General features: G+C 40.4%; 1 protein-coding gene across 4 annotated transcripts in view; it reads left to right on the top strand.

The window, feature by feature from the left end:
• Positions 1-15,197, top strand: part of LOC149180092 (sterol 3-beta-glucosyltransferase UGT80B1-like) — a 392,913-nt gene that overhangs the window by 201,754 nt on the left and 175,962 nt on the right. For 3 of the 4 annotated variants that reach the window (XM_089415891.1, XM_089415893.1, XM_089415890.1), the window contains one exon: positions 13,535-13,705. In XM_089415891.1, the coding sequence (XP_089272017.1) occupies positions 13,535-13,705 (171 nt within the window). The remainder of the gene's footprint in view (positions 1-13,534; positions 13,706-15,197) is intronic. The other variant, XM_089415892.1, reaches the window with a different exon arrangement.

The raw sequence follows: 15,197 nt of genomic DNA on the forward strand, positions 1-15,197 counted from the left end.
ACATTATGTCAAATCTTTGCCAGCATACTTCCTTTAACAAGGAAGTCCTCATCATCTCTGCTACACTACTAATCTCAAGTAGTGAATCACAAGGGCTCAAATGTCAACATCCTTTGGTATTGAAGAGATGATTTGATCTTGTCAGAAGTAAATTCTTAACATATATTAAAAAAAAACATTAAGGACATACCTTCAACCATGAAAAGTGGTTGGAGTTTGCATAAGATAACCAACATTCCAAACATGCCAAATTCAGGGGACTTGCTAGAGTCCGTATGGGACTTCAGTCAATCATGAGATTTTGCCTCATAGCCTCAAAGCTCTTAAGGTAGTTGTGCTTCTTACTTAAACACATTATAGAGGATGCTAACTTTACATGTGTAGGAGCTAGGATCTCATCATAGCATATTCCTTATCACTGTTTAATATAGCGGAAGCATCTGACGCTGCAATACCTTTGTCATCAAGAATGGTCCTTACATGAAGGACATGTTGCTTCTCATCCCAGAATGTCTCACTGTTACATGACACTTTACTCCCTCTATATAGGAACCCTCTTCAATCATAGATATCAATCTGAAGGACGAGAACCTTTCTTCAAGGTCTGAGCTCTTGTCCATTTAGCAAGTGCCACTCTAATCATGGGATGGATCGACATTCTTCTCATTCTCAGTATAGAGGACTTAGGTCCTCACATTCATTAGATGTACCTATTGATCCCAGAACAAGAGGAAGGGCAATAGTAGCAAAGTAAATACATATTGAAAGTGTAACTTGTAATAAGGCAGGACCGTCTATCTTCTCCACATATAAGAGTGGCTTCTTCATTGTCCTGCATTGGCTACATCTCAGAGTTTACTCTTTGTGCATCATCTCCCTCTTGGAGTTTACTCTCCCTGCACTAGCTCCCTCTTGGAGTTTACTCTTTTTGCACTGTTTGACATCATGATTATCTTTAAGAAGGATCTTCTTTCCTTGATCACATCCTCATCCAAGAGGTTAGTGAAAGAAGCACTCGAATACAGATGTAGGAAGAATAAACAATAGTCCAAAAATAATAAATCTACTCAAGAGCAGAAAAGAACACAAGTGTTTAAAGTACTTATCTTCAATGAGCATTGAAGGAAGCTATCAACTCCCTCTTGATTCTCCACCTTCAACCACCATAGTCCATCAACCATATGCCAATGTAGTTTGCAGAAGAAATGCGCCATCTTGAACGCCACTTGAATTCTCATTCCAGATCCTTCATCAACACCCAAACTCAAATATCGATGACCACTGAATTTGTAAGATACCCTTCTCCTAGGGATTCTCTGAATTTGTCTTGGGATTCTCATTGATTATATCATATCAAAAAGTTTCACACTAGGGTTCCATTGTTGTAGGCATTTACCATATCCAAGGCAACTCTAAGGGTTTCTTACAAACCCTAACCTCAATTGGAAGAACAAAGGACTTCCTTAGGGTTTCCTTCAAAATCTAGCATTATTTTAGTCTCTGCCATCTTCATCCCTTTCCTTCTGCTTGCTCCATCATAGGTGTCAACGGGGGTGATCTTCAATGACTTTTCTTCAGCCCAACTCTGATACCATGTTAATTTTTAGGGCTAGATTGCTCTCTACTGTAGATAATTGCAATTTGTAAACTTTTCAACATTATCATATAACATTCACCCCATAACATCATTTCATCATCAACTATTATGTAGAGAGAACAATAAAATCAACAATACAACGAAACAATAAAGAACAATAGAAGAAAAACATACATAATAGAGGCACCAATATTTAGATTAGAGACCAGGGAAAACCCCCACAAGGGGTAAAACCTAACCAGATTCTTCTTCTTTTAGATATTGATCAGTTGAGATACAATGTACAATGAGATACAACAATCAAATCACGGTTTCTAGAGCCAACCCAAGTTAGTTGACAACTTCGTTTGTGAATTGAACGACCTAATCTCCAATAATCAAACAAGTCCAAGAGAGCTGCTATCATATCATTGTCATACGTGCATACTATACATCACTGTCACTGTCATAGAGGTTTTTCCATCCCTGTCATATCATCAAACCATAGATCAAAGTGTCACTGCAATATGCCAAAGATCACTGTCATGTCAGGGTCACTGCCATAAAGGGTTACTGTCATATCATAAAGGTACAATCGCAACATTGTCGTTTAAATCACTGTCACATATCCAAGCACTGTCATGAAGATCCAAATCATTGATATGAAGATCACTGTCACATATCCAAAGCACTGTCATGAAGATCCAAACCAGTGTTGCAGGAATCGCCCCCCCCCCGCCGGATCCAAACCCAGAATCGCGGATCGGAGCGAAGCGTCCCGGAATCCACACTGGAAGCGCGATTCCGTTTTTGAGGTGGCGCGATTCCGGGTTAAAAAAACGATTCCTGCCATTTGAGGTTGCGGCCCCCCGGAATCGCGCAACCTGGACGCAACCTGGACGCAACCTGGACGCAACCTGGACGCAACCTGCACGCAACCTGGACGCAACCTGGACGCAACCTGCACGCAACCTGCACGCAACCTGGACGCAACCTGGACGCAACCTGGACGCAACCTGGACACAACCTGGACGCAACCCACCAATATGACATCATTCTCATATAGGATTCCTAATACCATATAACTTGAGCATTGTAGCCTGAATATACGGTCTTACTGCTCTGAATACAATGTCAACTCAATGAATATACATTGAAAAAGGGCGGATTGCGTGGCGCAACCGGAAGCGCAGTCATCTACTGAACTGATGGATGCACTTCTATATATTCATATACTGCTGTAATTAGAACATAGCAATACCATACTCAAGCTATTTGAGCAGTGATATCCATACATAATGCTAAGTGCATATAAGAATGAAGAAGTCTCTGCTTATAGGTTTATACCCATCATTGCCAATATTGGGAAGCCATACCAATATTGATCTATATGAGAAACGATAACATATATATGACTGAAGCAAGTGACATGTCTATATTGAATTGATGTCATGAACAAATGTCATAATGCAAAGAATCATACTGAAGCATATGCCAATGATCATATGACACTATTGGTAAATCATACCAGGAGCAAGAGCATAGCCATATAACGAATGTCCAATTATTCCAGAGGTGCAGTATCAAATTATCAATACACTGTGAGAGTAGATCTGAGAGACTTCCTTGTAAAGTCTGCAATTCTTGCTAATGTAGTTTGTTGCCCTTACCTTGCTTCAAATCACTGTGATCTTATGTCCAACTATGCTTCCACCTATGCTGATCTACTAGGTATTCAATGTACTGCTGGTGGGGCTTAAGCCTTAAGGTTCCTCCTCAAGCCTCCTACAATTCACGGTTTTGCTACAGCAAGGTCTAGGTCTTCATATACGCGGGTTAATACTTTTTATAGTTTTATGTTTTATAATATGCTTAAAAATTTGATGTATGTTTGTAATAACTAGAATATAGATGATTGTTGTACATACTAGTAACTACAATGGAATCATGGATGCCATATCTATCTTGATTTATGCAAAAATATGCATGTTTTCATGTCTTCTACAATTAATTTGGTATTTGGGATGTTTGTTTTGAGTATAAATGCAAAAAAATATATAAAAATATATATATATAGCAGACGCTTCCGCGGACGCTTCGCTCCCTAGATTTTTGGAAAATGACGCTTCCGCGCTCCGCGCTTCCGCTTCGCGCTTCCGCTTCGCTCCCGCTTCGTGCAACATTGATCCAAACCACTGATATGAAGATCACTGTCACGTATCCAAAGCACTATCATACAGTGTTGCGAACATCTCAATAACATCCCGATTTTATCTTGAAATCATGATTTTTTGGCCTTGCCAATGTTTGCCGATTTTTAAGGATATTTTTATGGTATCTTAATTTTGCCCATGTTTACCGATTTTTTACCGATATTTTCTCGATTTTTACACTTTTTTGGTTTTTCGGACCCTTGCTGATTTTATCCCGATGCCGATGTTCGCAACATTGCTATCATATACATTTAGGTTACCGCCATCAAGGTCACTATAGTATTCATCAAAGTCACTATTATGTAGATCACTGTCATGCATTGAAGATATGCCCAAGCATCACTGATACTAACATTGAAATTTATCTCAAACATTACTGTTACAAAGGTACTAGAATCATGCTATGTATCACTATCAACTATCTCAAGTTCCTTTGCCATTCATCATTGTCTAGAGTACAAATATCATAGCTTAACCATCACTAGATTAGGACATATAAATAATGTACAAATAGGCCAGAACATATCCCATAAAGATTGCACCTATTAGGCCTAGAAGGTCATATCCACAACATCCTAACTGCATAGAACTATGGTTGCAAATGTAGTCCACATACCACACTGAAAGAGTCCCCTTCATCACAGAGAAGGGCCACACATAATAAGGTCATTGCGCTGCATATATAACCAGAGATAAGATACATATAAATGTCAAGAGTAGGCGCAGAGGATACCTAGATTGGGCTACATAGGATGCATAGATTAGGCCACATAAGAACAAAAGTAAGCTGTAGATTAGGATGCATGAGGAGCCTCCATTAGGCTGTAGGCTAGGCCACTGTTAGGCCGCAGACTAGGCCACTGGTATGCTGAATGAGGAGCCTTCATTAGGCCGCAAACGTACCACCAATAAGCCACAAAGAATTATCATTCTAGGCCGTAGAGAATTACTCTAATAGACCGCAAAAGTAGCCCTTGTTTGACCATAGTCATTGCCGTGATAAGGCCGCAAAAAAGGCACCACAAAACGCTGAATTGAATGTGACAATTGAAGGAGGATAAATGCCTATTTATACTTGTTTCCATGTGCAACAGGTCACGACCACTGGGGCAAACCGACATGATGAGGCCGACTTGATGTTTTTACTATATAGCCCATTTCATAATAACAAAATCCTTAAATATATTTTTCACATGCCTTAAAGATTGGTTTCCCATATTGAATTGAAGATAGCTTGCCCTCAAATAATTTTGTCACATTAATTAATAATAATATTTTTCCTTTTATCCAATTTGCATTCTTTTGGGGGCAACATGGGCTTTCCTTTGGGGCAGTAGGGTTTCTTTGGGAAATTCTTCCCATAGTTGCCCCAATTTTCAATAGGTTCTTTTATAGCACAAGGGGATGTTAGGTTTTGTAGCATCGGAGTTGTTCTAGTCTCAAGACTATGAGGAGAGGTTAAAACACAGGAATTCTCCATAACATCATTTTTGGAAATTCCACATAGAACTGTCTGAATTAGATTATTAACCAATTTTTAAATATTTCCTAAGTCTAAACTTAGGAAATCTGGTTAATTAATTAGTATTAATTGAGAAAGGTGAGAATTATCTAGAAACTCACACAGATCGACCAGGAAATAATCTCAGCCATTGATTAAGTTTTGATCTTGGCCATTGGAGTCCCACAGTGAGATTATAAGAAGAAATCGATGGGTAGATGGAGAAATGTACTCGTGAGACAAGAGATCAATTTACTTGGGCAGTTCAATCCTCCATAGAGCAACAACAGTTGTTTGAAGAGTTCTAGCCAGAGAAGGGAAGTGGAGAGGGGCAAAGATAATGAATCCGAAGGATTTTTTCCAGTTTTGGAGAGTCAGAAAGAGGAGGCCGAGATTTTCTCTAAGAGGCTACGTAGAGGTAGCGAAGAGCCTCAAGATGACAATTTGATCCAGTTGAAGTTGAACTCGTTTTCAATTCAAGAGGTCGAGAAAGTTTTCTATAGGATCAGAGCGACAGTTTCTCAGTCAGCAATAGGCAGGACGACTATATTAGCAGTGAATTCAGGCGGAGCGTTTGAGGAACTGCGCTAGAGTGATGTAGGGCCTACACTAAGCTAGTAGAGCGACTAGCTTTTTAGAGGCAATCAAGTGCCTGGATTACTCGGAGAGGGTAATTTTCGTCAGAGAATTTTTGCCAGTATTTCTCTTGGATAGATTCGCCAGTGTGGCGATATTTATTGTACTTAGAATTTCTCACTATTGCTTAATAATAAAAACCTCCACTGCTGCACTGGTTTTCCCAAGTTGGGTTTTTTCGGGGACTTTTGTCCAAAAATAATGGTGTTATATTATTGTGTTTATCAATATTTTCTCAGTTTCCAGTTTATCTTCCACAATATTTTTTATTTGTGAATATTGCAGTGTGATTAATTCGTTGTTGTCATAGCAATAAATTGCATAATTAATTTATCGATTAGAAGAATTAATTCCATTTGCTGCAATAGAAATTTAGTAGTGAAATTTTCACAGGGGGAACCTGTCAAAGATTTTGTTTCTTTGATGTTTTCTTCAGAATAAATGGATGGTATAATTTCTCAAATTTTCTACAAGATGTACAACCGATACAACTTTCTGCTAGATAATTATTTCCTAATGGTTTTTCACACAGTATTTATGCCATTGATTTATTGAATAATTACACTAAAAATATTTCAACAGTAAATGTAGCGGAAACAATAAAGATCATAGAAAGGCAACCATGCACAATAAAAACAATATTTTTACTCTGGGATACTCAACGTTGGGGGGAACCCAACAACTTTTCCTTAGGAGAAATGGAGAAATTATTCTTCAACAAGGTTTACAAATCAACAATTTGTCTAGAAATTTGTGTCAATTTCCAAGTCAAAATATCAGTCTAACTTGACCAATCCGCTGTCCTTTGAGGTCAGCGCCTTTAGCCCTATTTCAACTACAACCAACAAACTCCTGTGATTCTTGTGGCCCTCCAAGAAATTGGTCAAGAAACAACTCTGTCAACTTCAGTCAAACTCGACCTCTTCTTCCTCACATGTGTGGTTGTTCAAGAGAGATAAGATGATGAAGAGAGAGAAGATGAAAACTTGCTCTTCTTGGTGGAGAAAATGAGGCATCACACCCTCTTTTTATACTTGTCGAATGAGGTGAAATAATCTAAGGGACACACCCCTTCATAGGCTGGTCTAACTTGACTTTTCTGGGCCGACTGGCCACTTCAAATTTTTTTTTTTTTTTTGTAATTCATCTAAGCCGACTAAAAAACCATTTAGGCATGCGGGAAAACCTCCCAATGCTACACACAAATCATCACTTGCTCTTTTAGTGAGGGAGGTATTCTCCTTGGCTAAAAACAGATTTCCCCTTGGATGAAATTTCTTCTCCACAAGAAGTTCATGAGCTTGCTATGTTGATGTAGTATCTCCTCACATGCATGTATATAGATAAAAATCACTCCATCTTGGAGCAACTAATGTGAGTAATGTGGACCATTTACCCTTGGCCAAATCAACATGGCTTCTCATTTAAATGTATCCATCTCCCTTGGTCAAATCAACATGATCCTATTGAAGAATGTAACTAGTCTCAGTCTTTATGATTGTATTTAAGTTATGATGTAATATATTTGTCAATATATATATATATATTATTAAAGAAATTGACTTATTAAAGCATGGGTTTCATGCTTAGGTCAATTGTTTTTAGGTTAAAGTCTCCATTGAAGACTTCTAGGGTTTATGTCTAGTGTCCTTGCCCATGTCATATTGTAAAAGACCCTTCTTGGGATTTATTTGTCAAGAAATAAATTTATTTTATTGTAAAATAGTTCAATTAGGTCTCCTCCACCAAGTCAACCTCAACAAGGGAATTCGACCTCACAAACTCACTATATACTAGAGCAAATCGACCTCATTTGAATCACTCACTCAGTAAGTTCGAATCGCAGGAGTTGGGAGCATAAAAAGTGCGAAGTTCAAGAAGGAAGCTAGAATTGAAGTTTTTGGGTCTCTCTCTCTCTCATGTGCAATGAAATTCTGAAGCTGCATTGAAGCTGGGAAGCTGCATCAAAGCTGGGACGCTGCATCGAAGTTGTGAAGCTGCGTCGAAGCTACATCAAGGTCGAAGTTGTGAAGCTGCATCAAGGTTGAAGATGTGAAGCTGCATCAAGATCGAAGCTGCAAAGTTGCATCAAGGTCGAAGTTGTGAAGCTGCATCAAGATCAAAGATGTGAAGTTGCTAGGCTGAAGCTACTGAAGTTGTAGATCGAAACTGCAGTCCTAAAGTTGGGTCGAAGTTTTGAAGCTAGGGGCCAAAATTCTGGGTAGAAGATGCATTTGAGAAGCTGACACTTGGTAACTTGGGAAGAGATCATCTATCAAAAGGAAGAGCTGACTTGGTGGAGGAGGAAGGTCTTTTGATCTAGGGTATTGGTCTATCTCAATTTGAATCTACTGAAGGAAGAGTTTTGACTGGGTTTTCCGCTCTAAAGGGGTTTTAGCCCTGGCTGTGTGCCTACATCTAGTGTCATTGATCTTCGCGTTTTTACTTTGATGATTGCTTGATGAGAAGAAGATAAAAGAACATAAAGAAGTCAATAAGAACATAAGAATATCACAAGTAATTATCAATATAAGAAAATCTTTCTGCCTTTTCAATTTTCTAACAAACCCAGCCTCATCATCATGGTTTTACAGGAGAAGGTTTGCCATGGGCCATTCACGCTTGGCCAAATCAGCATGGCCCAACCAAATCAACAAGACTTCTTTGGTGAATGCGCCATTCTTCCCTAGTGAAGTCAACATGACTCTACAGATGCCAAATCAACATGGCTCCAATGGAAGAATGTCTACCTTATGTTGTTGTTGCCCTGGGCCATTCACTCCTAGCCAAATTAGCATGGCAACATGGGTAAATGCATAAATATCCCCTAGTCAAATCAGTATGACCTTATGTAATATCCCATATCAGGAGTATACCCCAAACACAAGCAAACTCCAACCAGAGATGGACTGGGAGGGCATTTACCAGATATATCACCTCTAAAAAGAGGACGAGATCCGGAGGCTACCTGGCCCTTTCTAGACTCTGTCTAAGAGTATAATAGAAGCACAAAAGTGGTATAATAGCCGAGAATGCTCACAGAGATACAAGTAACAATGATACTATATATATCAAATAAACCATAAACAGGTACACAAGAAATGCAGAGAGAATGCTAAGCCATTTTATTATACTGAGTAATAAAATGAGTACAGGAGGTGATCAGGAAGATGACACCTCTACTTGCACAAGGCAAGTGAAGAAATACACTCAAAATAGCAAAGGAATGGCCCCTCTCTAATCTGCGTTGAAGCTGCTGGAAAAACTGCTGTGCTGCTGCTGCAAGAAATCAAGCGAGGATTTGAGACTGCTCCCCTCCTCATAAAAAGCTGAAACTCTGGAATCAGACTCTACTCAAGAAACCCAGAAAAACCCAGAAAGCTTTCCTGGAATGGCCGACCCCCGAAAATCACCCCCTTGGGGTTCTGCGCAGTTCCTCACTACTCTGCGCTGCCATTGAATAGAACCCTCTGAAACTCAGCCCAGAACTCTGCCAAACTTCTCCAATATGCAAGAGTTGATCTCTTGCTCAATCCCTTAGCTTAAATCCTCCACAAACCCTCAATCCAGACTGCTCCCAAAAAGAACTGCGTCCCTCTCCCAGTGCTGCGCAACCCTCCAGAACACTGATAAAACCATGCTGAAGATATTGCTGCTGAAATGCCAACGAAAATACCTTGCTCGAGTAGGCACTCAAAGTCCCCTGGGGCTAAGGGTGAGATCTCCGAACGGAGACACTCAATGCACTAAATAGTGTTGCAGACTAGCTAAACAACCAACGTGCTCTAAGCCAAAATGACTATCACAAATGCACATAACCGAATCATCAAAATGAGGGGGCTCCTCTCTCTTTTATAGCTTCTGCCTCTCTCAATCCCAATGCTCACCTTCTCCTGTGTGATTCCCCTTTTGCATCGTGTTCCTCCCCTCCTGCGCAGTCCCTCCGCGTGGGCTCCATTTCTGCATCCTCCTTTTGGCCCCCTTGTCTCTCCCTTTAAGTCACAACGTTGTGCTACTAGGAAGTGACTTTTATTTTTAAAAGTGAGTTATGTCCCCCTTTCTCACTTTTTTATTTACAAAATAACTATAGAAGGCAAAATTTGGCAAAATCGAATATTCCAATTAGCTGGGGCTAATTAGGAATATTACAGTCTCCCCCGGCAAAATGTTGCTTGTCCTCAAGCAATTGAAGTGATGGATGCTGTAAGATCTTCTCATTCTCCCAAGTGGCATCCTCATCCGACAAATTCTTCCACCTCACCAAGAATTCCCGGACCGTCCTGCTCCGCAGCTGCCTCTCCCTGGTATCAATGATAGCCTCCGGCTGCAATACCAAATGCCCCTCATCATCCATAGGTGGTAGCTCATCTGTCACTGTTACCTGCTGCCCCAATGCCTTTTTCAGGCATGATACATGAAAAATGTTATGAATCTTGCTGCCTTGGGGCAGCTCCAACTCATATGCAACCTGTCCAATCCTGCGTATCACCCTGTATGGCCCATAAAAGTGTGGGTTGAGATTTTCAACCCCCTTCTGCTTCAATGACGACTGTTGGTATGGCTGTAATCGTAAGTAGACCATGTCCCCCACCTCGAACTGCCTCTCTACCCGACCCTTGTCGGCATACAGCTTATGCTGGTTCTGCGCTGTAGCCATGTTATCCTTGAGAGCTGGGAGGATATCCTGGCTCTCTTGGATCCAAATCTTGCCTCTAGGAGCCCTGCTGTCACCAAACATCACGTCAACAAAAGATAAAGGATGATACCCATATAAGGCATAGAATGGTGACATACCAATGGATATGTGATGTGAAGTATTGTAGCAATACTCCCCCAGATGCAGCCACTTCAGCCATGCTTGCTGCTGCCCACTGACATAGTTACGCAAGTAGCCCTCCAGCCACTTGTTAACTATCTCTGTCTGCCCATACGTCTATGGGTGATAATTGGTACTCGGAGTCAACTCCGTCCCCACCAACTGGAAAAGCTCCTGCCAAAATCCGCCCATGAAACGGTTGTCCCTATCACTGACGATGGTCTTAGGAAGACCACGTAGCCTGAAGATCTCCCTGAAGAACAACTCGGCCACCTGTGTTGCTGTGTAATGTGCGGATATGGCAAAGAAATGTGCATACTTTTTCAGTCGGTCAACGACGACAAAGATACAATCCTTGCCCTGTAACGTGGGCAATCCTATGATGAAATCCATCGAAATGCTCTCCCATTTCCCCTTTGGAATGGGTAGCGGCTGCAATAAACCCGCGGGATGGCTCATCTCTCCCTTGTTCCGCTGGCAAACATCGCACTCCCTGATATGCTGGAGTACGTCCTCCTTGAGGCCCTTCCAGGAGAACCTCTCTCTAATGACCCTGTGGATTTTGGTAAACCCCTGATGGCCTGCCAATGGTGAATCAAGTGATGCTTGGAGTATCTTCTTCTTGAGCTGAGACCCCTCTGTCAAAAAGATCTGATCCCTGTAATAGATGATCTCATCGATCACTGTAATATCCCATATCAGGAATATACCTCAAACACAAGCAAACTCCAACCAGAGATGGACTAGGAGGGCATTTACCAGATATGTCGCCTCTAAAAAGAGGACGAGATCCGGAGTCTACTTGGCCCTTTCCAGAATCTCACATGCAAACTTGTCCTTTGAGTACTCTACTAAGAGTCGAGCCCTCCAGTCTGTATCCAAGCTCATAAGAGACAACGTGGCTGGTCTATGTGAAAGGGCATCTGCTACCACGTTGTTCTTACCCTTGACATACTCAATGTCAAAGTCATATGCTTGGATCTTACTGATCCACTTATGCTGCCTCTCCTGCAACTGCTTCTGCTCCAAAAAGAACTTGAGGCTGTTCCCCTCAACACAAGGAAACGTCCCCCTGGCACGTCCCCCTGCATACCCTATTTTTTGGGAGCATGGGGAAACGACCCCTTCTCGCCCCCAAGTCCCCGGAGCGCGGGGGAGCTAGGAAACTAGATCCTTGGTGGGGGCGGGAGTCCTCGTGGAATACTAGTCGTTTCCATCCTTATCGTCCTACTCTTATAATCTCTTGTTGGTGAATCAACGACCATGATTAGATCTCCATCAACAGCCAAGATCATCTCAAATTCAGTCCGTGTGAGTTTCTAGAGGATTCTCACCTTTCTCAATTAATTCCCTTTAATTAATCGATTTCCCTAAATTAGACTTAGGCATTTTTTAATTATCGATGAATTAATTTAATTGAGCTGTGTCTGGGTGTTTTCTTCCGAAAACGTTTCTGGGTTTTGGCTAAAGTTGAGACTAGAACACTTGTTTGATGCCACAAAAAGTAACATTCCATTCTAGATGAAATTTGTCCAGCTATAGCTTTAAATACAATTAGCTTTCCAAGACTAAGGTTGTCTAATTCCTCATAAAATATTGCCTTACAGCCTCTCCACCAGAGAGAAAATTGATGCTCGTTAGCTTGATAGTTTTCCATATTTGTCTGCTATACAACATAATGCACACATCCTGTGATGTCACTCTCTGCTTAGCTGAGAGGCCTGACCAAGAGATAAAACCCATCTCAAAAGTGACTGACCCAAACACATGTTTAATTGCCTCCCCACCTCACTAATTAAACTAATTTTATTTGTTAGCCTTGATTTATGAAGTTTAGTTTAAATTGATCGATTTTGGTTGCCTATCCTCTAGTCTAAAACTTGAGAGTTGAAGGATGCTTTGTCTTCCACTGTAGGATTTCATATGGGTGCATAACATAGCACAACAATAGATAAATATAATTGGAGAAAATAATATCACATGTATTAATGTTGCTTCAACAAGTAATTCTACAGGAGCTTGAGGTAGGCTACACACAATTACAATCTGCTAGAATCTAATCATCTTTCATAACATTGTTATATAGCACTATAAGTTGGTTAGTGATGGTGTAACTGTGTAACTTGTAATGTCAACATTATAATGTTATGTTGGTCACATATAGTGGCTTACATATATTTTGTATTATATTCTCACTCCCCCCTAACTCAAATATAACATTCTCAACTTATTACACCCCCTCAACACAATAGTCAATATATTAATATAATCTTTCTTTCCTTCCTCCAGCCAATTTCTGTTTATTTGTAACTTCAACAGGGATTTTTGGGTTTTAGGAGGAGATCCAAGGGCTTTGACAGGGTGTAGGAGTTTTTAAATTAGGGAGATCTTTCTAGTGATCAGAGAAAGTATTCTAGTTATTTTATCTATTGCTGGTTTTATGGCATGAACTTCTCCGTTTAATGCAATTTCAACTTACCGATTTGCTCCCAATTTTTCTGTGATTGATTAAAGTGAATCTGATGTCATTTATCTTTAGGCTTGGTCTTTCGGCTACTGCTGTCCTGTCTTTGGTAGCTTCCAGATTGGTTTTACCCTTCTGCACTGTTATATCATCCATATATTGTCTAAAACTTTTCATTCATTTTTTTGGATAGATAAAACAGAATTACCAACTCTTTGTTTTACTTTCTTACACTTCTGTTGTCTTTATTATTCCAAAATTGAATGGAACCACAGTGACCATAGTTAACCTGTATTTTCAAATTGTACTGTACTTTCATCTTAAGCAGATATGGTGAGGAATAAGGGGTTTCTTCCTTCAGGACCATCAGAAATTTCCTTTCAAAGGAAACAGGTGAAGGCCATTGTCAATTCATTGCTGCCTGCATGTACTGAACCAGATATTGACACAGGTGCTCCATTCAGAGCTCAAGCAATAATTTCGAATCCTCCTGCATATGGTGTGATCTCTCTCTCTCTCTCTCACACACACACATACCGAATATGTCTGCAAGTTGGTACACATTGATTTGCATGTGCGGACAAGCATATCAATGCTTTTTCTGATTTGCAACTTTATTGTTGTGTCTACAGATGATAGATATAGTCACATATCTTGTTTTTAAGCTTTTTGAATGAAAAAATGATGGGACCTGTTTATATTACAACAGTAGTTTAATTCAATTGCACGTTTCAATCTGAACTTAACATCCTCATTTGAATATATAATTGATAAATGCCCTCTGCACGTGCCTCTCATTTGCTGCAGGGCATATTTTTGTACTCTTCGGTATGTTGTTGCTGATTGGTTCTTGATAAATTTGCAGAGACGCACAAGACCCAAGATGGCCCTTCTGCTTATTTCCTAATACATTTGGATTTTGGTTTTCAGACATGGCACATGACAATGTAGTGGAGCTTGTGGATCTGTCAGAGTAGCTCATCTAATTCGCGATCATATTCAGCTGATAGTGTCTTTGGTTTTCCTTGATGACCGCTCTCAGTTTATGTCACACCAGATCAAGCGGGTTTTGCCCTCCCATGATATTTATCCTGTGTGTGCTACCTCACTTTGACCTTGTTACCCACAAAAAAGTGGGTAGCCTCTAGTAGAAAACTTTTCTCCTTGATTCCATATGCCTTAAAATACAGTATATTAGCATCCTAGGGAACTGATCTTCTACCCTTCATCACCTAATTTTTTACAATCCCTAAAACCATTTTCCTAGAGTTTCCTCTCCATGATCATCTGGTAATCCCTTGATGGTCTGTTTGCGAGCCTAGTTGATCCTCTATTGGTTGAGCTAAACATTTAGGTTGATCCATAGGAACCTTTGAACTTGAATCTTGGAATTACCGAACTCTAGAAATCCTATCCCAGGGAGAAGTCCCTTAAGCTAAAGGAGGGTTGGCTAGAAGTGAGTAGAGGGTTGCCGAGGTGACAGTGGTCCCCTTTGAGGAGTAGTGAGTCTTGCAATTAAGCTTTTGGACTTTACCTTGAGAAGTGCGAGCTTTTGCTATAACAATAATAATGATGAGGATCCTGATATAAATTATGGTGGAACATTGCTTGTTAAGGAGTGGTGGAGCATGCATGGCAATGCTAACCCACAGCTAAAACATTTGGCAACATGTGTGCTTTCACAATTGGTGAACACCTCTTTTGTAGAGAAGTGTTTCGCAACTAACTCAGTATATTGTTTTGGACCTTTCAGTCTTGATTCTTCAGTGTGTAGACGACCTATTTTGTAATCATAACTATTTGGTCATGTTATTGTTGACACTTGGTAGATAACCTATTTCATTCGATAAGTTAATGGTCTACTTTCTATTATATGTGTTATGTCCCCTTTTTTATTCTTCTTCATAGTGTAGCCAGGGTGGATTTCCAGGACAGGGGATGGCCAGGTCACTGGAGCAGGGTTATGTCATCAGGGGTCCCGATGGAGTTTT

This window comes from Pinus tabuliformis, chromosome 3_2, assembly GCF_031772625.1.
Source record: "Pinus tabuliformis cultivar Carrire ecotype Pingquan chromosome 3_2, CPIR1, whole genome shotgun sequence".
NCBI classification, from domain to species: Eukaryota; Viridiplantae; Streptophyta; class Pinopsida; order Pinales; family Pinaceae; genus Pinus; species Pinus tabuliformis.